Consider the following 25,025-nt stretch of genomic DNA (forward strand, 5'->3'; position numbering starts at 1 on the left):
ATCTTAATGTTGAGCTAAAATTCACAAGACTGCTGGTATGTCCCCTGATTTTGAGGGTGATAGTGATGATAAGTTAGAAGCCCAGGTTCTCTGTGTAGAGTGAAGTAAAAAGAAGCGATATAAATAAAAGATATGAAGAACCATTGCAGGATTTGAGTATGTCTAGTCTAATGAAAGTACTAGGGGTAACATGATCGCAGTGTTCCAATATTTGAGGAGTTGCTACAAAGAAGAAGGATTCAAGCTATTCTCCAAAGCACCTGAGGGCAGGATAAGAAGCAATGGATGGAAACTAATGAAGGAGAGAAGCAACCTAGAATTAAGAAGAGATTTCCTGACAGTAAGAGCAATTAACCAGTGGAATGACTTATCTTCAGATTATGTAAATTAAGACACAATCAATTTACCTCCAGAAGTTGTGGGTGCTCCTTACTGGGAGTTTTTAAGAAGAGATTGGACAGCCATTTGTCTGAAATGGTATAGGGTTTCTTGCTTGAGGAGGGGGTTGGACTAGAAGACCCTCAAGGTCCCTTACAGCTGTTATAAGATGTTGTCACCTTCATCTTCATCACATCATCCTTCCTAATGTTTAAAACAAAAGACATGGCTACATTTCTGCATTACTGATCATTACCGCAGCAATTTTTTTTACATGGTCTTTGATGTTTCTGTTCTTATTTCTTGCCCTGCAAGATCCTGATCCTCAGCTTTGCCAACTGTTTTCTTGGCTTCTGGCATCTTCTGATTATAAATCCTGATTTCACCTGCATTCCTGGTTGCTTAAAGAAAATGACTTCATCTTGTGCCATGGAGTCAATCTAGTCTGACCTTCAGCGTTACAAACTGCAGGCTGTTCTTTACATCTTAAAGTTGGTGCCTGGAGTCAAAGCGATGATAGGGTTCAGGCCAGAGAGAAAGGGATTTATGGAGCTAGTTCTTAGCTAGCTCTGATTTGAAACTGATTGACAGAAGCCACTTGTGTAGACATGTACCATAAAAGGCTGCCACATTGGGAGGTGACATGGTCTCCTGAATCCTGCTAGATAACTCTCTTAGGAGTAGCTCCTCTTAATCGACTGTAGAGAGAAAGTACACGCATAAATCAGAGAAAGAGTCGCATGAACAAGTATTCAGTCCTTCATGCAGTATTTGTACTCCCGGCTCTCATCCATATTTCTGCACTTGCTGCGCTGTCTGGAACAAAATGGATTGTAAATTCAAGGTATCAGGCTAAGGGTAAGTAATTGGCACAACTGCTCACAAACAAAGGCCTGGCATGTCTGAACTCTCTTTTAACTGCTAGCCTTCTGTTATTGTTGTTCCATTTCATTAGAAATCTGAAATAGTCACCAAAAGAGAGCTCACACGAAATCCAATTACCTTTTGTCCTTTTGCATTCTTCATTACAGATATTTTTCTTGCCATTTAGAATTTTGTTCTATCGTTACTGAAATGACGATTCTGTCAGTACAGAGATAGATATACTGTGACCAGTATCAATCAAATGCTGAAGATAAATAACTCTTCCCACAGACTCCTTTTACTGTAATTGCTCATACAATTTGCAGTTCAACAGACAATAATAACCCCACTCTCAAAACCCAGAACAGTTTGCAAGAGATACAAAAAAAAAAACATTTCTACCAAGTACTCTGCGAGTGAAACTGTGCCTGTATATTGTGTGTGACCTATATCTAAAATGCAATACGTGAGGAACAAAAATAGTTTGTAGCATTTTAAATTCACCATTATTATTATTTTTTTGCATCATTTCAACCTGGTCTATAGAAGATTGCTGCTGAATCTGGAGCTCCAGGAGGCGGCTATGGAGCACCTGGCTGCACAACTTTCACTTATTTTATTGTGTGTGTTCTCTTCTGATCTTCCAAGGTCATCAGAATATAAAATACCTGGCCAAGTAGCTGAGAGGGAAGGACCAAATACTAGCAGCACTGTGACAGACAGTGTTCTTGTTCTAGGTTAGTGCTTCCCAACCTTGGCAACTTGGATGCATGGACTTGGAGGCCCAGCTGGCTGGAGAATTCAGGGAATGTGTCAGAGTGTTTGCAGCATGACTATTATTATGAGACAACCCAGGAGAAAAACACAACACACAGAGGCTGTCTTTTAACAGTGGTTTATATACAAGGCAGCTGTATACATACATATACGTGGTAGGCAAATACCTGGCAAGCAATCAGTTTTTATTACTCTGCACGGAGAACTACAATGGAGATAGAACACAACGAGATACGCTTTCATGGCCGCCTATACATAGACAGCTTCTTAAAATGGTAATAACCTGTGGACCCATCCTCTGCCTTAAAGTGGCAATAACTCTGCTGACTCATTCTCATTGCATCAGCATTTACAGCAGTATTACAGCAGCTGGTCAGCTCTTAAATATTCATTACCTTAACAGAGTTGAAGTCCACACATCTTAAAAGTTGCCAAGATTGCGTATGCACAAATGTGGAGAAGACCTCCAAAAGAAGACCTAGTCCTACAAAAAATTATAGAATCCGCAGAAATGGACATGCTTACTCTAAAAATGAAAGAAAAGGAGGATTCCAATTATTACTCGATTTGGCATAAGTGATACGAATGGTTAGAAAATAGAGATAAGAAACAAGAAGTTTAACCAGAAGGGACCTTAAAAGAATGGTGCATAGATATGTAAATATGTAAAATATACAAATAGATAAATTAGTATAGATAAAGATAACAGTTATTGGTTGATATGTGTAAAATACTGTAGAAACTATAAAATAAGAATGTATGTAGATGTCAAACTACTGTGGAAACTGTGAATGTGGTTTGTATTGGTGGAAAATGCAATAAAAATTAAATTTAAAAGTTGCCAAGATTGAGAAGCCCTGCACTAGGAAGTCAACGTACAAACAGTGGCTTCTGATAGCCTTCAGCCAAGGAGTAGAAGGTCTTATTCATTCCACCCAGACTTCCAATTTGCCATTTGAGCATGACTTAGAACCACGATCGGGACCAGAATTTCCATTGCTAAATAAGGTGGTTGTTAAGTAAGTTGTGCCTAATTTTATAGCCCTTTTTGTTAACACAATTGTTAACAAAACTGGTTGTTAGGTGAATCACGCAGTCATGGAGCAAATCCAGCGCCCCCTCACGCATAACTGACTTTGCTGGTTGTAAGTCAGGGAAGGTCACACATGGCAATTGCATAACTTCAGGACACTGCTGCTGTTGTTAAATGCACACTGGCTGCCAATTGCCCGAATGTTGATCTTGTGACCATGCGAATGCTGCAGTAATACTGTATAAATGCAAGGACCAATAGCAAGTACTTTTTCCAGTGCTGTTGTGATTTGGAATGGCTGCTAAACAAATCGATGTAAGTCAAGGTCTACTTGTATATCTCATAACTGGGGTAGTCCTCAGTTGTGCTGTTATTTCTGACAGCTTGGGGAAGAATAACCATCATTCTGTGATGTAACAGTGTAAGTATGCTACTCAAGACCAATCCAGTAGAGTTAAACAAGCTTGATATAAATAAGGAAAAGGGTTGAAATCGCACAGTGGATAGCAGAAAGTTATTTGTTTAAAAAAAAGTATAGGAAAAATATTGTCCTAGTCCCTCTCCCTCTCCCCCTCCTCTCTCCCTCCCTCTACACACACACACATACACACACACATAAAGTTTTTAATAGGATTTAAAAAATACTTTTCAAAAGAAAAGGTTATATTTTTTAGGAACATTTAAGGATATTCTTTTTCTTTTTTGGTTGGCTATGATTTGGCAAGTCTCTGGATTCTTTCAGTGTCTTTGTTCCAGGAAACATTATTTGTCTCCTTTTGACATTTTAGGAAGAGGTGTGTGCCTCAGAGACAAGCCTCTTAATTCTGAGAAGGTCTTGGCATGTAAGGAATTGAACACTTTCAAAGGAGTTTGAGTATATTTTGAATCAGTTTTTCCGTTGACACTGGAGACAAATTCCATCAACGGCAAATGTTCACCCAACCTCCTTTCCTTCTTGCTGAAGTATTGAATTTTATCAAAATATTCATACCGCTGTGGTATGAATTTCATGAACCCACCTTTCCTCAAAGAAGGTAATATTCTTTGTGGGTTTGGCTGGCTTGAAGGCTTATTTGTTTCCTGGCAGGAAAGCTTTGATGTGTCACCGTAGCTCCACAATGAATCTGTGGGAAATTTGTGGAGTATATCTTCAACTGTTGCTTGCTTAAAGAAAGATGAAGCTCTGGGATGTTAATCTTAACAATACCTTCATATTGACTTCTATACCACATCCTGGGCTTAGACAGGATGAAGAAATAAAATAAATTTAAACATTTGTTTAAAAATCAAAATCAATGGTGCATGAGTTCACATTTTCCCTTCTTAAGCTTGGTATTCAGGAGTATGCATTCCATTACTTTCTAATGGAGACTAAGAACATTGTCTGCTGCAATCCTTGATGATATGTTTAGTGTAAAGACAATATATCTGGGCAGCTTTCTGGAACTCTTTTTAGATTCCTTCTGCTGAGGAGCCATTGCTAATGGGTTTTTTAAAAAAGTTATTTATAGTCCACATTATTGATCATCGCACAGTCAGCCAGGTGTTCAGACTGGGTTTGGCATTTCTGTCTACCTATCGAGTCCTTACCAAGGACGTGGGATAGGCAGATCTGGATGTTTGATGGTGTTACAGATATTGTCGCAGGATGGAAGCTGCTCCAAGTAAAGCCGCCTTCTGCAGTTGACTGATGGCAAATTTGTCAGTGCCAATGGTGTTCAAATGGTGCTCCAGTTGTTTTGGGATTGCACCCAGGGCACCTACGAGTATTGATATTACTCTTATTTGTTTTTGCCATAGTCATTCTATTTCTATTTGTAGGTCTTTCGATTTTGATGATGATAATGATGATGATGATGATGATTTATTTCAAGGACTTAAGAGCTGTTAAGGTAACCTTTGAGTATATAGGTAGTTCTGAGTAAGGTGGGTTTTTTGCAATGAACATCCAGGCCCAATAAGTTCAAAATGCCCATGTATCTAGGCAGCCCTTTGGGTATTGCTATTACTATTGATACAATCATTGATTGCTTCCTCCACAATCACTCAACTTCGATTTGCAAATCATAATATTTTGGTGTTGTTTTTTTCTAGCCGTTTCTCTTCAATTAGTGCATCACCTGGTGTTGCAATATCAGTGAAGCAGATTTTTTTTCTTCTCCACAATAATGATGTGAGGGGATGTGAGGTGACTCTTTGAATGCTTTCCAATATACCACTATATGCTGTAGTATGAGGTGTAGTGATTTAAACAAGCTTAATGATAAAAAATTACTCCAAAAATTTCCTCTGGCCAGTAGACTGTATACATCATATATAACGCATACTATCTTAGGTTTAATATATTTAAACTCAAGCTATTAAAGAGTATTTGTTTGTGTGGAATGGAAAATAGTACTACTGTGTTTACTATCTGGAACTCATGGAGGGAAAGCAAAGTTATAAATTTAACAAAGAAAGAAAGAAAAATACAAAAATCTTTAATTCCTTAAAAAAATCTATCTGTGCTATATCTGAGATTTGGCCACACTTATTTTGAATCTTCCTCCCCTCTACTATTGGGCTCCAAAAATTATTAATTGTGGCTCCTGCCCAACCTTACTATTAACCAAAATATACCTCACATATAGTATACAAATATGTCTCTTCCTACAGTGATGCAGGATCTGATCTACAAATGTATATGATTTAGCATGTTAATCTTACAAACTAACAAGGCATTTTTCTTTGCAATCAATATGGCCTGAAAAATTATTTTAAGACTGACACAAGAGGAGAAAGAGAGATGAAAGTTAAATTTCTAGTAAGGTAATAGCTATAATTCATATCTCTTGTATGTTCTGAAATAGAAAAACCTATTGCAGATTTCTTGTTGGGTTTGAATGATTTATAAGGTTTTACTGGTGGCACGGTGTTACAATCTATGTTGTCATGGAAATAGTATTGAATTTATAGTTCCATTTATCCAAAATGATTTTCCAGACTTCATTTCATGGTGAATCATATGGTTGTTACTCTGAGTACAAAGCAATTTTGGGGTGGAAAAAAAGGTTCATGTCATGAAAAACAAAACACTAAAGCAGTTTTATTATAGAAATACAAATGAATGTGATGTATATAGTGTTAAATCCAACTAAAGTGTCTTAAAACTCATGACTAGGATGGGGAGGCATATTGTTTCAGAAAATTGTCTTCTTATAGATAGATGCCAATTTCATACATGATTGTACCATGATATGTGTCAGGATTCCGGCAGTACTATTCCCCATAGTGAAGGTCGTCAACCCACTCACAGTGCAACTGACTGGTCATCGTTGTCTGGGGGTCCCCTCCTGCAGTTGGGTAGGGAGGGACCTCTACAGCCTGAAGAGCCTTCTGGAACGCATTGGTGGTTCACCTGGGGCCTTGTTCCGGTCGTGCTCTGGATGGTGGTTCTGGCCTTGGTCTCTGTGTAGATGAGAATGTCATTCAAATAGACAAGGACCTCCTTATAGAGATGCTCGTGTAACACCTCATTTATTAGCTGCATAAACACAGCCGGGGGGGTGGGAGCTGTAGTCCAAAAGGCATGACTTTGAATTGGAAGCTCCCTAGTGGGCAGTAAAATGTTTCCATGGTCTTTTTAGAGTTGCCAACATGAGTATGACTAAGTAGATGAATTGATTGTAATTTTCTTGGCATGTAGCTCTTGATCCCCATGGCCAAGCTAGCTTCACCTAAGGCTATTGTTTCTTCATAAACCAGTGATGGCTAACCTTTTCAGCTTGGTGTGTCGAAAATCGGGAAAAAGTGTAGCCTTCCTCGGGGTCGTGTGTCACTTCAAGGAAATATCAATAATTTGGTTTATGGCCCGGACTGGGCTGGGGGTGATCACACAGGAGCTGTGAAACTCGTCATCCCTGGTCTCAGGGCTGCAGGTGCAGGATGTGGGGATCGGAAGGCCACCTTACAGGGCTGTGAACCTCATGGATCTCCTTTCCTCCTGTAGAGTTCCTGAGGTAATGAAACTGACAAACCTCAGTTTATGGCGTTAAAACTGGTTCTCTGCTGCAAAGATCTTGCGGCAGCGGTGACCCTCACGCCTCCACACAACAAGCAGGGAGCAGGGTTGGGGCAGAGCACAGGCAGCCTCCTAAATGTGCACAGGTTTTCCCCCAGCAGGCGTAACTCAGGTCAAAGTGCCTCGGCGTGTCACAAGTGCACCACGCGTGTCATAGAGTTATGCCATCACTGTCTGTAAACCATCACTGATTGAATTGTCTTCCATGCAGAAAATCCACTATTTAATCTGAATCATCTGGAATAAGATCTCAGAGAAGAAGCTAAGAAAAATTTTCAGATGAGACCTTGAGGAAGCTGCTACCAGTCAGATTACTTCAAATTAGACAAGATGCATTAAGGGTCTGACTCTATGACAGTCTCCTAAACACACCTATTTACCATGTCTCAGACACATCCTGTGCCAGAATTCCAGAGAAATACCACATTTCTCCATTCTCTAAAAGTATAGTTGACACCTGCAGGGCTTATTCATATACAGCAAAACATGGATCTTCTGTTCCCTTGAACATCTTGAATTGGCCAGAAAGATTCCATCTCAGCAGAAGTTCTTCCACAACACCCAAGCTGCTATTAATCTCCTTCAAGTGTAAAAAAAAGTACATCAGGTAGTTCGGCATAAGATCTCTATTCAAAGGAAGACAACACCAATGCACACAATTAAAATGTTGCTTTTTGTTTTGTGTCAGGTTTTGGTTAGGGGAGACACTATATACATGCAGGACTTGAATAATGGGGGCTTGAACATGTAAGCCCTGATACACATCTTATCTTACACATCTGGTTAGCACATCTTACCATCTATTTAAATGCCACCAGATTTACTGCATCAAGAAGGTGTTTCAGAAAACGTTTTTTATATCAATAAATGAAGTGTGATGAAGAGATGACGGAAGAGTTAGATAAAGAGTTCTTTACAGACAGGAAACTATTTGGCCTTCAAGAAGGTTTTTTTTTTAAAAAAAGAGGGAAGCTCTGAATGGGCTGACACAAATGTTGTTTCCAAGAATTGGAATAGTCTTCTGAATGGACATCAGGGATTTTGGACTTAGTTACCACTCATTAGTGCTTCTCACACAAGAGGCTATTATGAGTTGGGCCTCATAATTAAAAATGCCTGTAAAATTCAGCCTTCTTCTCTTCCTTCATGTGATGGTGAAGGAATGGTATTGATGCTCCTCATGATTTACAATTAAGGATGGCAATGAGAGACCACTGATTTTGAAGAAGTGGGATATGATTGACTCTGAATTCTCAAGCAAGGAAATTCTCAGTATCCTTTCCCTCAAGTCTAATTTTATCTATTTTTTTCACAGTCCACGGTGATCATGGTACATAGAAGAATATAGATGGAGTGTGCTTTGTCTATTGAATGGGAGCAAATCTCACACAGTGACAAAATATGATGCATCTCAGTATTGGCTGTTTTACCTATTATTGAGTTGAACAAGGCTATGCTGGATTCTGAATTGCTATCACAATGTTGTAATATGTTAGATGAGGACTAACCAAGCCAGGGGCAAGGTGAATACTCTATTGATTAGTGATTATCAGGCATGGGAATCAAATAATTGTGGCTCAGACTTTGAATATGACTTGGAAGCTGCATGTAATGCAAAAAAGGATTTGCACTTAGTTTTAAGCTACTCTACAAGCTTTCAATATACATCCTACACATAGATTTTGGTAAGAAAGTTTGAAATTTAAATTAGGATTGACAATTTAAGGGGGTGGGGGGAATCCATGATATTGCACAATAGCCCAGATGTCTACCCCAAATTGTCTGAAATTGTGCATTATCTCAAAAGCTTTCAGCACTTTTTAATTTTGGGCTCAATTGTTGTTGTAAGTCAAGGATCACTTGTACTATAAAATACTTAAGAGACTCTTTTTGACTGTGGCACCTTAATCATGACATCTTTTTTTCCACATTGATCTGGTTGGCATTGAGAATATTTTCATTTTTCTGCCATGTTAAGGTCTGGCTAACCTCCCAAGCTTCTAACTTCTATTGATTGTATAATAGCCGTGCTTTATTTTGTGATTTATTGTTTTAGGAGTTTTAAGATGGTTTGTTTTATTGATTGCATTTCACCATGAGATTTATGGAAAGGAGAAGGAAAGAGTAGATTAATTTCACCTGGATGGATCAAAGAAAAAATGAAATAGTAGGTCTCATTCTACCTTCTCCAGTTGGAAACAATATCACTTGGCCCTTTTGGTCATAAAAATGTTCACAATCTGTTCAACCTAATTGTCATAATTATATGCAAACACTGGAACATTCCTCTTTTGGTCTCCATCCATTTTTCTTTTGCATTTATCTATTGGCTTATCTGTCATCATCTCAAATCATGAATTGCCTCAGCCCAAGGGTAATTCAGAAGAAGCATGATAAATACATAAATAGTATGTGACAAGCTACAGAAATTAGCAACTCAAATTCTCAAAGGGTTACAGCTAATGCTGAAGCATTTGTGGCTTTTCATTTGACATAAAAAAAAGATGAGTAAGTGGGAAAGTGATAGATTGTTGTTGTTCGTTAAATTATTAATTCTTTGGAGGCAGAGGAGTGAGATATTTTGTCTCCCACTCTTACAACACAGCAACTAAGCCAAACGATAGCCATGAACTTAAATGGGTTTTTAAAAATGGATAAGACAATAATGAGGAATTAATTTTCAATTCATGGAGCGCCAAGAGAGTATATATCTAATGTTCAGAAAATAAATGAGAGGGAAATCTGTTCCCATAAATGTCAGATCCTTAGAAATATTTTTCTGGCCACCATACAAGAGGGAAATTACATGTAGTTCATTCATAAACAGACCTACATGGGTTTCACATTCTTCATGAAGGTTACCAAAAGATGCTATTTGGGATGTTATATCTTGTACAATAGTTAATCATTTCACCCTTAAAACAGAAGAAAAAAAAGAAAAATCGTTGTTTTATTTCCTTTTATCTTCTGAAAACATTTAAGTTTCTAGACCTTTAGCTTTAATATTTGGTCAGATGGAGCAATATAAAAGATAATTCACATCCCAACAAAACCCACTTGAAAGTAATAGATTCAAGCATATTTCTCTCTTTGCAGAATTGTGTAAACTCATTGTATCACGGGTTGCTTAATTTTGAAAGTGATATTCAAACTGCAGTCTTTTGAAATTCCAGCAACAAGTAATCAAATGCACCATGATAAAACTTAGCCTTCCCTAAATATTTTTGTCATGTTTAAAACCTCACCAAGATATTTGTTACATGGATATAGAGACTTTGCATACAATTTGGTTCTGAGTAAGGATTTAATATTCTGCGGCAAATGGCAGTTGAGGATAATTCCTTTCCACATTGCAGCCGAGAGAGGTAATAATAATTAAAGATTAGTCTCTTTAATAGTTGGCTCCACTGAATCAAAGCAAATCACCCCAAATACTTCCTCCAATATTCTGCAGTTGGAATCCTTTTTTCCCTGAATTCCTCCCCAAATAATTTGGCTTCCTATCAGCCCGCTTAATTATTGCCGCTGCGGCTAGTTGGCTGGTTCATTATAAAGGCTGACTGTTTTTAAACAGCTTTTGTGGCTAAAAACCTGGAGCTGCCTTCCCATAACCATATTTTTGGACTACAGTTCACATCCTCTGGAGCCAGCATCATATCACCAGGGAGGACCAGGTTAGGAACGCTGAACAAAATAAATTGGTACACTTTAGTGTAACTGTGTGTGGGCTGAGCATTTTTACATTATTTTAAAATGACCCCATCATGATAAAGAAGCGTATTATTGCATTGCATTTTTTGCACATTATTCTGGTTTTTATGTACATTTCAATTTCATACATTGCTGCTTGTGCAGGGAGTTGGACTAGAAGACCTCCAAGGTCCCATCCACCTCTGTTATTCTATGTCCCATGATAGCTACCATATGGATATTTAAAATGTTAAATATAGCCAACAGTGAGGGGGAAAAATGGTGCAGAACTCCTGGCTATCACGATTCCTATTTATGCTTTTGTATTTATTGACTGAAGGACTAACTTTCAATGGGGGATAAAATTAAAACATATTTGCTTTTTAAAATCTGAATTCCAGGCAACTTATAGAAATTCCTCAGCTTACTGAATAGGAAGAACCGAACAGTTAGGATTCCCTTGGACACAAATTGTTGTTTACAACGAAGTAAGGGAGTTGAGAAAAAGCATAAGTAAATAGATACTCAGATTCCTCTTTTTCAGTTTATCTCCACTGCAGCCTAACCACAGTTTTTCTTTTATCTGGAAAAGCAGCTTTGGGATGCAAAATGAATGTGGTTACAAGGCCTGCCACCTTAGACAGATCCCTGAAAGTTGACTTGATCCTAGCTTCATTTAATGATCTTTAGTCTGAACAAACTAAACCTCTTGGGCATCATGCATCATGGGTAACTGCAGTTAGTTTAGAACCAGGACACAATTTCATGCCCTTTTTAGTACATACGAACAAGGCTAAATTAATGAGAGGAATTTAGCTCACTTCATCTTACAGCAGGAAACCATTGGTTTTCCTAATGACTAGTAACTCGGACGGCTTAAAAACTTAATTTGCATTGAGCTGATTTAAAATGTCAATGCCATTAATGACCCAGGATTTCAAAAGGAAGCGGGGGTTGTTACATGCTATTTGCAAATTGGGGGTTTCTTGATTTGCACAAATTGGTTGTGTGAATGAGAGTCGGAATTATCATTGACGATGTTACCTAGTTTGGGTAATGAAGTATCTGCAAGAAAACAACCAAGCTCAGACAGACTAAGGACCTCCTCAGAGTCAGAATTATAGTTCCATGCCAACATCGTCCAAATATGACTTGCAGCGCACATAATAAACCTTTAGGACTGATTCAGTTGTTTCAAAAACACCTGCATGTACTTTAACAAAGTAGACAAACATTGGATGTGGGGCTATTATTGTATGGAATTAACCATACTTGGAATTCCCACCTCTGAATACACAATTTTATAACTGCCTTCCTTGGAGGCAGCTATCATTGGCTTGGGTGCTCTAACCGAGCGTTGTGACTTATTATGATGTTTGAGTGGAGTGCATATTTGAGCCAAACACTGTAGAAGAACTATTCTTTTCATGCCATTATTATAATGTTTCCAAAGACATTTGGCTTGCCAGTACTGGAAACAGGATTTTATTTATTTGCTCAATTTATAACGCTGCCCATTTGCCAGGTCATTCTGTATCCTGGATTTGATAAATGTTGGTCTTTATGGTTTGAGAGGAATGATGGATATCCTTCTTAAATCTGGATCTTTATAGCCACTGTCTCAACTGATTGCAATGGAAAATTACTTTTTAATTCTAAAAATACATATTATATTCAAAGGAAAGAGAGAGAAATAAAATCACTCTGTTTTATATCTAGAAGATACCATTCAGATTATTTTTTAAATAAGTCATTAAACCCTTCATCAGACAAAGTAGTATCCATCAGTTTGTCCATTGGGTTGAGGGAGTACCAGTTTTTTGAAGATGTAAGTGGGTACAGATCTATAATCAAAGATTGTAAATATGATGTAACTTCATCTTGCCAATACTGAATAATTAACATAATTGACTCAGCTTTCCATCCTTCCAAGGTGGAGGACCCAAATTGTTGGGGGCAATATGCTGACTGTAAACTGCTTAGAGAGGGCTGTAAAGCTCTGTAAAGCGATATATAAATATAAGTGCTATTGCTTTTGCCATTTTTTGTCATGTGAGAAATCCATACTTCATGGACTGAAGACTAAAGCACATTAGTTAATAAATTAATTGTAGTTGATGGTTGAAGAGACATCTTTGAGGAAAGGTTCATTGGAAAACTATTCTGGAATCCGTAAAGGAATTCCATCAAGAATTATTACCAGTTGTAGACCAACCTGGGACATGAGAATCAGTGGCATAAATCAGTGGATTTATTTTATCAATGGTTAGACAATAAAACATGGTAATGAAATATGTAGATTTTTAGAATATAAGGAATATATAAAGATGTATTATTTTTATCATAGCTACAATATAATTATAGGATAGATTTGGGATGATAATATGAATTGTCATAAAATAAATCAAGTAAAATATGGATTATTTTGTAAAACTTGAATGAATAATAGTATAGTCAAATGATTAACAACGATATTAACGATATAACCAGGTTATGGAAGTGGTGTGTAAGCGCTTGCACATGCGCAATTCCATTTATGTGTGCAGTGGGTAAGTACATGCACTCAGTGATGGGGTGCTGCCGGTGTAACAACCAGTTCGTCGATCACGCACTGTACTGTGCGCACATGAACAGCTTTCTGGAAAAAAATGTACCTGCTATGTTACTACTGGGGAGTAACGCAGCTGAGGAGCAGCAACCCGCTTTGCCACGCAAATCAGCTGAGAGGATATAGGTCAGTACAGCGCAAGGACAGGCGGGTGGGCCCACATAATGGTCAGAGTGAACTGGTTCACTGACAGCTGATTGTCGAAGCTAGGGGTTTGCCTGAACCGGTCCGAACTGGGAGTATCCCACCCTTGCATGCATGCAGCTCCATTTGTGTGAATGGTAGGCACACATGTCAGTAACTTTCACAAATAGAGCTGTGTGCTCACATGGAACCCTCCCCTCTTCCCCCCCACCCAGGCCGCAAAGCTGGAAAGGTCGGATACCACTGGATTAGACTGCCGCAATGCACTATATAGGGCTGCCTTTAAATGCCACTCAAAAGCTTTGGTCAATCCAAAATGGAGCCATTAGTCTATTATGTAATATCTATCAGTCAGAGCATGTTGAATCTGTACGACAGATTCTGCATTGGCTTCCTTTTGTCATCTGGGTGTAATTCAAAGCTATGGTATTAACTTATAATACTCTTTACGGCTTAGCACTTACTGATCTTCAGGACTGCATTCACTTTCTTGAATCAGCCCAACTATTTGATCTTGTTGGGGAAAGAGGTGTAGGATGTCAAGGCACAGATACACACTGCTTTACCGTAGCATTGGCCACCCTTGGGTTGGCCTCTCAACAAAGTTAGATTAGTCCCCAACTCTAGTCACCTTCCAGAAACAATGAAGATGCAGCCCTTTCAGCAGATATTTGGGGGCTGTTTTTTCCCCTATTGTTCTAGTGAATTGCATTTTGGATTTGTGTATCTTCTGCCTTTTGACTTGCTAGGTTATAATTGTTTCATATTTGTATTGTTGTGAAACTGTTCAGAGTCCCATGATAAATGCAACAAATAAACGAATAAACAATGAATCTCCCATTTATTACACATTTCTGTAGGGATATGAGAACCTACAGGGAATAGCTGGGATTTGTTCCAATTAATATATGATAAATTTCCGAATTGCTTCACAGTATCAATAAATTTTTGTATAGAAGATAAATGTAAGACTAATAAAACACAAGTCATCCATAACACTTTATGCTGAGTCACAGTTATACCTGAAATATCTTTGCTTTGTACAGTAAAGCAGCCCAATAAGTCCATTGCCAATTTACCGAAAAGAAAAGATAAAGGAAATTCCTGATGAATTTCAGGAAAAATCTTCATAAATGAAGGGAAAATAATATTTTTAATCACACTAGTACAAGAATTAATCTGATTGATAAAAGACAGAAGCAGTCGTATTTAAACATATTGTTTCAGATACTTCCAGTATACCATTTCAAAAAATGTATGCACATCTAGGCAGACCTCCTAATATCAAATATTATGTTTATAAAATATTGGATACAATCAATCTTTATATTTATGGAGACAAATAAAAAACATGAATTTCCTTAAAATATGATCAATCTTGATTTGAAATTGTTTGGCATTTTTTGAATATTATTATTCTATCACAATGTGCTATAAATATGTTTATGAATTTAAGGAATATTGGTATTTAGTTTATTGTGAATGAGCAATAAAATGTAATGTATCCTTATTGATGGTTTTATCGATTTCAGGTAAATGGAATTAAGGCAGTCCAACTGAAAGCCAAATTGTGTTTAATTTGAACGTCGGTGCATGAATATATCATGTGATTTTTTCCCCCGATAAATTGACTTTTCCCCAAACCTGGAGGCTGTTAATTTGTATGAGATTATGAATGATCTATGATCTATAAGAAGTCAACACAATTAACACTTCTCTTTTAGCTCTGCCAAGCCAAGGTATTATTCCCATGCTCTTCTTCAGGAAATAAATAATAATAATAAGGATGGCATAAAATGGCATCTTCTAATACTTCACTCACTTGAAGTCTGATGATAGTCCTTAGATGTAGTCCATACATGAACTACCAACCATGAATTCTAGCACTACCTTTATTGTAAAGGTAACAGAATCTTGCCAGTCTTAAAACGCATCTCTTTCCCGTCACCTTTACAGTCCAAGAAACAAAGGGAGAGTTGCTATACCAGCATTGCTTCTTAACTGCATTTCATCTAATCATTACCCAATCTACTCCTATTTGTTAGGAACTTTCTCATAGGCCATTACATCTTGAAAGGTAATCTTGCTTTGTTTGGAGGGCCTCATTTTGCTGAAAGTCCATCATCTTGGAATCACTGGATTCCAGAATATAACACAAGCAGTTGGCTATAGAACAAATACCTATTAGTGCCATTTTCAGAATTCAGAATGCTTTTCCTCTTCCGGGATATAGCTTAGGTATGAAAATGTGCTAATTTGGGCTATAGAAATTGAATCAATTTAAAGTTCATTAACTAGATTATTCTGAAATATTAGAAGGTAAAGGAGAATATCCTTACTTTTTTAAAATAGTTGGAAGTAATTCTAAATTATAGGGAATGTTATAAAGGGGGATTAAACTAGAATATTACTATACAGTCCATAACTTCTCTGCTGAATTATTTTCATACCAGCTAAGAACCTTGGGAGGAAAGAATGGTTTTGAGTTTCCAAAGAAAAGCTTTGCCATATTTGGAGATCAGAGTAGTAGAACCTGGTGCCTTTCAGATGAGAAGGCCCTGTAACTCCAACCAATACCATCATAGGCCATACTAGCTAAGAACTGTAGGAATATCAGTAGGGAAGACAATATTAGAATACCTAAAGCTCATAGATTCAGTCTGTGTTTGGTGTATGTATGTGTATTATAGATTTCTGGCAAATAGTTTCAATTCTGATCATCTACAAGGAAGGCTAAAGAGTCTGGAGAACCATTGCCAGATGCTAGCTTACAGATCGGAGCTAGAGACAGATAGCATTTCATTTCGCAATGTACAGACTACCAGTAAATCAATTATCTATAATGCTAAACATTTGTAATAACTTGATAAACAGCAAGACTATTTTTTGGCATCTGCTAAATCCCAATCCAGCGTCATCATCAATTATTAGGATCTCATTTTTGCAGTCTAGCACACTTAGTTAGTTGGAAATTGCCAAATATAGGTGATGCTCCTTGAAAGTACCCATGCGGGTGAAGGAAATACTGAAGTGCAGATGTTGCTAACACAGCAAGGGTTTATTATCATAGAACAGCAGTCAATGCACAGATGCTGGTTATTCAACACAGAAGGCCACCCACATGTTGCTGTGTGCATGCCTGCCCCTAATTTGTTGTGCCTTTCAGTTAATAAATTAGGACAGTTCCTGCAGAAAAGCAGATGGAGCAAAGCTGTTGTTTGATTGCCTTCATATTTGTATAAGCTGTACATCACTATGACTGGCTAATGTGCTTCGATACCAACCAGTCTCCCTTCTCCGAAGGCAGAACTGTTCAAACATTCTGTCTTAATTATACTCCACATGCATTTCTTTTTCTATAAGAGAGAAATCCGTTGAGAAAAAGGATGCAGTGTTTAACCTAAAAACTAAATAATTGTCCCAACTGTTAAAAAGTACCGTTGTAGATGTAAATGCAACTTGATAATTCAAATAGAAGTGTTTTCCTAACTGTTTGTTCAACCCCCCACCCCACCCCAAGAGAGAGAGAGAGAGAGAGAGAGAGAGAGAGATGAACTTGTGTAGAAATTTGTTAGGGAAACAAATTTCAAATTCAAGGGAGTCTTTATCAGCATCACTGGTTAATGACATGTGTGCCTCTTCATCAGATATAAACACGTACTTAAAATTATTAATATGTTATTCAGCCAGCAACTGGGAGAAGGATGTAAGTGACTGAATGAGGCAGGGATCTATCAAAAAGAAACTTCAAGACTCAAAGTTGTCATATGACTCTGTTATCTCTCATCGGATCTTGAACCTTCTTGGGTGTCTATTGTTAATTAGATGTTACAGCTTGGTCTCAAAAGTTCAGCGTCTTAATTATTATTATTTATTATTAAGAGGAATGGGTTTTAAATTGAAACTTCTTTTTTTCATACATCTTCTTGGAGTTCATCTAATCCTCCTAACCAGAGGTGGTATTCAGCAGGTTCTTACCAGTTCTGGGGTGGTAGTGGAAATTTTGAGTAGTTCGGAGAACCGGCAAATACCACCTCTGACTGGCTCCGCCCCATATATTCTCTGTCTCCCGAGTCCTAGCTAATCGGCTGGGTCTTCTTTTGTTGCTCTGCACAGGAGAATGGAGTTGGAAAGCAGGCTAGTGGGGTGGGGAGGGAATAGAAATTTTACAGTATCCTTCCCCCAGGAGTGGGGAGGGAATGGGGATTTTGCAATATTCTTCCACTGCCACGCCCACCAAGCCACACCCACAGAACCAGTAGTAAAAAAAATTGAATCCCACCACTGCTCCTAGCCCTGTAAGTAACAGTAAGCATAAAATAACACCGGTGAGGTAACCCAAGAGAGAAAGAGAATGAGATTTAGTCAGTGAACTTCATGACAAAGCCAGAGATTTCATCTTTTGTCTCCTGGATTGTCAAAAGCAACATGTTACCTTGCCTTCAGATTCTCAAAAATGCCTTTTGCTCCTATTTTTCACAGATGCAGATTTATTTCTACAACCCCGATGACTTTGATAGCTTCGGGACAGCCATCCAAGAAAAAAGGATCATAGGAACCATGGCTGTGTTTTTTCAGGTAAGTTGTTTCGTGCCTCGTAGTCTTTAATCCAAGTAGTAAAGTTCTCCCATCCCCCTTCCATGATTACTGTTGTTGTTATTGTTCGTTGAATTGTTCCCCGCTTAATGAACGCATCTGTTTTCTCACTTACACCTGTCTAAATGAAGGATATTTCATATGGTCTGCTCCACAATTTGAAATGTAAATAAGTGTTTTTAGAAACGTAGTGGAAAACTTTGCATGAATTATTCTGATTTTTATAGCTGCCTGACTGGTGCACAGATTGGAGAGCACATTTATCATAAAAGTTGCCTTGCTATTGCTCAGCACATTGCTCAGGTTTGCAGAATATTAGCAGGCCAGTTAAACTGGAGGAAAACTTTAAATTTGGTTGCAACAGAAAAAAAAAATCCTTCTGGGTTCAGTTCCAAGTGGGGAAAAAGACACTGGATTCATGGAAGTTGCTTGGAAAGAAGGTTTAATGGTGGACAGGACCACATGCCTCAGAGATCCTGGGCGAAAAGGAAAGAAATGCTGAGAATCCCTTGGTTTTATACCCTCTGTTGGGCCCCACCTTAGTGTTTCCTGTTCCTGTGTAAGAAATGTATTACATTGGCTGTCAGACTCCCAGGGGCGGGGGTCTTAGCTAACTTTGTAGACTTTGTCTTGACCATATGGCTTCACCTAGTGCTGGCTGATGTTGTAATGATGAGGCAGTCGAGTTGTTTGATCATCAACAACTGAATCATGATGATCTTTATTGGAGTCTAGTCTTGCATTGATACACATTTTTAGTTATCCTCCATCATTGGTTAACTTTGGTTACTGCTTAACTTTCGTTACTGTTTAGCACAGTAATTAATACAATTAATTATCTCTAGTTAAAGTCTAACATATGTTTACTTCCTCTCTCTAATCCTCCTTTAGATTAGTGACTTTGTTTGCCTGAGTTGTATTTGCTTGGAAACATTCTTTTTCTTTTTTTTTTTTGAACAAATTTTATTAATTTTTTTTAAAAAACATACACAAGCAAACAAAACATAGGATGTAGTAACATAAAATATCTTTTTCTAAAAAACACATAGAATATCTTATTTAAAAACAAGATAATTCCAAATTATCACATTTCTATACAAACACAATTTAATATATATATTTATCTTATCTGTTCAACTTCATATCCTTTCCCAACTTCTCTTTACTGCTCCCTTTCCTTCTGTTTAATTGTATTTCTTTTGCCTTAAATTATATATATATATATATATATATATATATATATATATATATATATATATATATATGTATATGTATATGTATATGTATATGTATATGTATATGTATATGTATATGTATATATATATGTATATATGTATATATGTATATATATATGTATGTATGTATGTATATATGTATGTATATATATATATTATATAATAATATATTATTATATATTCATTATATATAGTTTCATTAATTCTCTTCCAACATCCTTTCAAACATAAACAAACATTACACAAAACATAAATACATAAAACTTCTTTTTGGAAAGCGGCTTACCCCGGTTTAGATCTTTTTGTACAGACATAAATCAAATTCATGCTCACATAATATACTATTTCATATCTTATTTAACATTCTATATTTTCTATATATTTTCTCTCTCCTATTCATTCTTTTAATTCTATTTTATTTATTTCATCTCAATTTAAATAATTATACTTGCATCTTTTGTCCGTTTTCTTTCAATTATCTATTTTTCCTTTCTTTCTAATACAATATTTCTCCTGTAACCACTGGTTGAAGTATGACAACTTTTTATCTTTCCCCTAAATTTTACACTTAAAGTAATACATACTTTCCATACTGATTCTGCTTCGTACATTCTAAGTACTACATTTCAAAATAATAAAACAAGCAAATAATATTAAATTTAATAAGTAATAGTAAAACCAAGAAAAAGGAATATTAAGTTTATAATATAATAAGAGCAATATTTCATAGTAAATTAAACTCTATTATCAAATCTTAAACATTTTCATAGCTTCCCTTTAATGCATTATTAATTCATGTAATATTTTAATTTTCTAATTCAATTTCAAATACTAATATCTACCATACAATCTTATGTACTTTTGCAGAATCATTTTTATAAAATTATATCTTACCCCTTATCTCTGAAAAAAACCTGTTTTTAACATCTTGTTTAAAGCTTTTATGACTTCTCTTTCCTTTTCCCTTCCTTTCTTGTCAATTCTAACTTTTTGACACACACCCCCCATCTCTCAAATTTCACTCTCTTTATCTTCCCTCTCTGTTGTATTTCTCTTTTCTGTTGCTTTCTGACATCATATCGATTTTTCATCTTATTTTTCTTTTTCTTGGTTGCTTTTTTAAGTCCTGAATTCACCATTTCTTTACCCCCCCTTACACTTTTCTTCCTCCACTAAGAGTATTTGTCCATTAAAGATGGCTTCTTCTTCTTGATCCCAGCCTTCCTGTCGCAGTTGTATTTCTTGATAGGTAGAAATCGCCATTTCTAAAAAGTGGAAAATAGATCCAGAAGAGCCCATGCCTTCCTGTTCCTCTTCTTTCAATTTTTGAAATTCCATTTGTAGTTCTTCAAAAGATAATGCCATTTTTTCCCTTTTTTTAAAACAACCCAAATATCTTTAATCTTTCAAGAAATAGTTCACAAAGATCCCAAAGTCACAAAGCAAGCCAAATCAAAGCAAACAGTTTCATTTAGCACTTTCTTCTTTCTATATTTTCTCTTCCTAGGTAGAATTCAAATACACAGTTCCAAAGTAATCTTCTAGAAGTCGTAATACCTTTTATTTCTGATCTTATAAACTCAAAGCAGTCTCCTTCAGTACAATCTTAAAATAAATCTTTACCTCTTCCCTTCCACTTACAGCAAATAAAAAAGAATTTAAAGTTTTTAATTCCAATGTCCAGAAATCCTTTATCCCCTTGGCTTTAAATTTCAAGTTTACCTTCTATGCCCAAGCAGGTTTTCCAGATTTCCAACTGCTGTTTCTGTGGGAAGGAGAGTGAAAAAAGTAACTTTCCTTTCAGCTTTTTTTTCCCGCCGCTTTTACGATCTTCCTTGGGAGACAATGTATCCTTCAAACGATTTAGTTTCCAGGGTATTTAAAAGTTCCTTCTAGTCCCGGTTCAGCCAAAACTTTCACCTTCACCTGCTTCTTCCTGCACAAATCTTACCGGGCTGCAGGCTTCTTTGTGGCGGCCATTGCTGACCGCCGCTCCACCGCTTAGGAAAAAGGGTTTTGCCGGCTGAGGAGGGGTTTGCGATACCCCAAACCCAAATCCGGATCCCCTCTCTCTTCGGCTGCCTCTGCGGGCAGCCCTATCCTCAGATCCATCTGGATCGGAGGAACCTCGGCAGCGAGCGCAGCAGGAATCGCGGAGGATCGCGAATTCTTGCCGCCGCCGAAGCCTTGCAAAACCGGAAGCTTGCTTGGAAACATTCTTTATCTGAGGTTTGCCATCCGAGTTTGGAACATTCCTGCAATTACAACTCTACAGGCTGATGCAATCTTCCCAGGTGCCATGTGGTGAGATGGGTAATCCTATTATTTCCTGAGGGCCATGTCTTAATCCCATCACCCTGGAGCTGAAGGGGGCTGCAGGGAACTGCTTTGTCTTTAAAACATGTTTCTCCTTTTCTTCATTCAGGGAAATATAATATTTTCCCTTTTTAATATTTCCTAGAATGTTTCATTCTTCTAGGAGAGGGGTGGGTGCTAACTTTCTACATTATTAATCAACATTGACAATGTGCTTCTCTTCTCAACATCCTTCCTCCACCATCATCCTGCAATGGCATCTTCTTACTTCGAAATCCAGTAGCTAAATTTCTCAGGGAAACTGGCTTTTCCAATTCGGTGAATTTATGGAGCTCCTTTTTGTGATGGGCTTTTTTTTCACCAGACTGAATGTTCGGTGAGCTCATTTACAGGTTCAGCACACCTGAGAACTTGTTGTATTTTCTAGGGGCCCTGCCTGTGATGGCTGACAGGCCAGGCCAAATTGAAGCAGTCTTCGGTTCCTTTGTCTCATTATATTGGAGAAATGGTTTTCCTTTCCTGACTTAAAGGATAAATTGAGGGGAAAGTGATGGTTTGACTTTATTCCAGAAGGCTGCCACATATAAACGATACATCTTTCAGTGTGAACAAGGAAGCTCAAACTATTTGGTGTGAAATGTAGCTGTCTGTTTATATCTATATCTGTTTCTCTGTCAATCTGCATTAATCTTCAGCACTAGCCTAAGGGCTATGGTTGGAGAATGCAGCAATAAAAATATGGTAAGATACAGGGAAGAAAACATACAGCATGACAGAAACGGGGTTTTTTGTGTGTGAAAGATTATGGTTTGGGGGTAACTACTATGCATATAACCATTCTGCTTTCAAATTTAAAACCTACAGTATTTTATATCTATTTGTTTATTTAAATAATCTACATCTTGCCTATCCTTCCACAAAGTTCTAAACACCAGACAGCAAAATATAGAAATATAAACCAACAAATGGTCACAGAGAAAACAAAACATAGCAGCTGTATTGACACCACACATGTTAACCAATTAGCTAACCGATGTAGCAGCTGCATATGCCCAGTGTGGTGAACTTTATTATCTATCTGGATTTTTAAAAAATAGTGTGGTTTAATGCATTGTGTGTGAAACCCTTGGTTAATTTATATTTCATTGTATTGCACAGGCCCAGGAAAATGTCTATTTCAGGATCCTGGCTAGATGTGCTGCATGAATGCAGCCATTAACAAAGTCAAAACAGCAATTTGATTAAAAAAAACAAAACAGCAAGAGTCTGAAAAAGACTGTTCCCAAAAGAAACATCTTCACAACTTCTGGAAGATTGTTTCTGATGTAAAGAAGATTGTTAGCAAGGAGTAGAAGTGGGCCTTCCTCCAATGAGAGTTCCAAAGCCTAAGTACAGTTCCCCCAAAAAAAGTCAGATTGGGAGACATACCAGAAACCTTCCAAAAATAATCACATCCATATAAGGAAAGATATGGTTCTCATCCTGACCATTGGCTTATTTTTTTCTTCGTCTGAGTAATCAAAACCTTCGAGTACAGATAATGCTCAATTTACGACTACAATTTTATTCATTTATTAAATTTATATGCCACCCATTTAAAAGTTGAGTGACTCTGAGTAGCTATTTGGGACCAGAATTTCTGTTAAGTGAGTGATTTTAAGACCCCTTTTGCCAGGATTGTTAAGCAAATCATTGCAATAAAGTGAATCACATCATCATTAAGCGACCTGGGCTTCTCCCACTGACTTTGCTTGTTGGTAGCCGGTTGGGATGGTCACATGTAGTGATCCCATGACCCTAGCATGTGCAAATATATACCAGTTGCACAAATATGTGCCAAGCTCCCAAATTTTGTTCGCATGACCAGGGGGATGCTGTGAGGACTGGTTGTAAGTCACTTTTTTCCCCACAATGCCATTGTAACTTTGAATGGTTGCTAAATGAAAAATTGTAAGTTGAGGAATACCTATATGTTTATCTTTTGCCCATATTGCAATTCTCGTCGAGCTCCATTTTCACTGGCAGAGGGTTGCAGGAGGCCCTCTTGAGGCTCTGTTTTCACTGGCAGAGAGCTCGGGGTACCACAGGCACCTCGACACGAGTGACATCAAGCTGGCCACACCCACCCTGGCCCCCAAGGTCAAACACAACCCTGATGTGGCCCTCAATGAAATCGAGTTTGACACCCCTGGCCTACAGTGATTTTCGGTACCTTTCTGCTTGCATTGCTGTAGTGATTCCAGTGATGGAAAGATTCCAAGTATTTAGCTGTATTTGAATAAAATAGTAATGAAGTTACAGCTTATTATCTATCACTGGAGTTCATTATCTTAGGATTCAGTACATACTGTATAATTGTCTAGAAAAGTGGACCTGGCCTTAATTCAGAGTTTGATTTTAATATTGATTATTTTTTTGTTTCTTTGGATCAGCTGCATGAAAAATAAACCACTTGATGTGAACACTGAGGGTTTTGACTAGAAAGAAGATCTCTGATTGAATTAATGGTTATAAAAAAAATTCATCCACAGTATATATTGTGTATAACATTTCAAATATTGCCAAAGATTATGTTCAATATATATATAGCCGCAAATCTTATAGGAAAGGAACCAGCAAAGTTTGTAGATAAACTTCCCAGATAACCTGAAGACGGTATATAATCAACAGCCACATAATTTTCTCATGTAAATAAGAATATATTTTATTTCCAAAACTTTTCCTTTACTTAAAGTAGCAAAGGCTTGTTTGAAGGACAGCACGGAACTCTGTTTTTATGTTCATTTATGTCTCTCATTTCATTCTGTAACTAGCATGAATCACGTTCAGCAGATGTAGGTGAGATCATAAATGTTTTCCTAATTGGTAGAGGGCTCTAATCTATATTCAGAGGAGAGTTTTATGAACTTTGTTCTCAGTCGCTATATAATTTTGTTAATCATTCCCCTCCCCCCAATCTGAAGGATTGTTGCAAGATGCTTTGGGTAGAAAAACGATGTCTTCCAAATGTTGTATATTTTATCAGTAGCCAGGAAAAGTTAGCACGGCTAACATGAAGGGATTACGAGAGTGACTATCCCAGCCTCTGAAGGACAAAAGATTTTGCACCTGTTCTGTACTTAGTTGCACATACCAGAATGCACGTGCCTGTTAAAACATCAACATACATCAGTGATAGTCCCAAAGATGCTTTTTCAGGAGGCAACTGGACTTTCTTGTTTTTTTGTTTTGAAGATATTTCGCTTCTCATCCAAGAAGCTTCTTCAGCTCTGACTGGATGGTGGGGTTTGGAAGGATTTATATTCCTTGCAGACAGCTGGTAAT

At 37.3% G+C, this 25,025-nt stretch overlaps 1 protein-coding gene across 3 annotated transcripts in view; it reads left to right on the forward strand.

Moving 5' to 3' along the window:
* PTPRG (protein tyrosine phosphatase receptor type G) overlaps nt 1–25,025 on the forward strand; it is a 704,217-nt gene that overhangs the window by 470,987 nt on the left and 208,205 nt on the right. For all 3 annotated transcript variants that reach the window (XM_026679640.2, XM_026679650.2, XM_087954524.1), the window contains exon 5: nt 18,037–18,132. In XM_026679640.2, the coding sequence (XP_026535425.2) occupies nt 18,037–18,132 (96 nt within the window). The remainder of the gene's footprint in view (nt 1–18,036; nt 18,133–25,025) is intronic.

This window comes from Notechis scutatus, chromosome 2, assembly GCF_049901735.1.
Source record: "Notechis scutatus isolate UNSWTSFEM ecotype Mainland chromosome 2, rNotScu1.2, whole genome shotgun sequence".
Lineage (NCBI taxonomy): Eukaryota > Metazoa > Chordata > Lepidosauria > Squamata > Elapidae > Notechis > Notechis scutatus.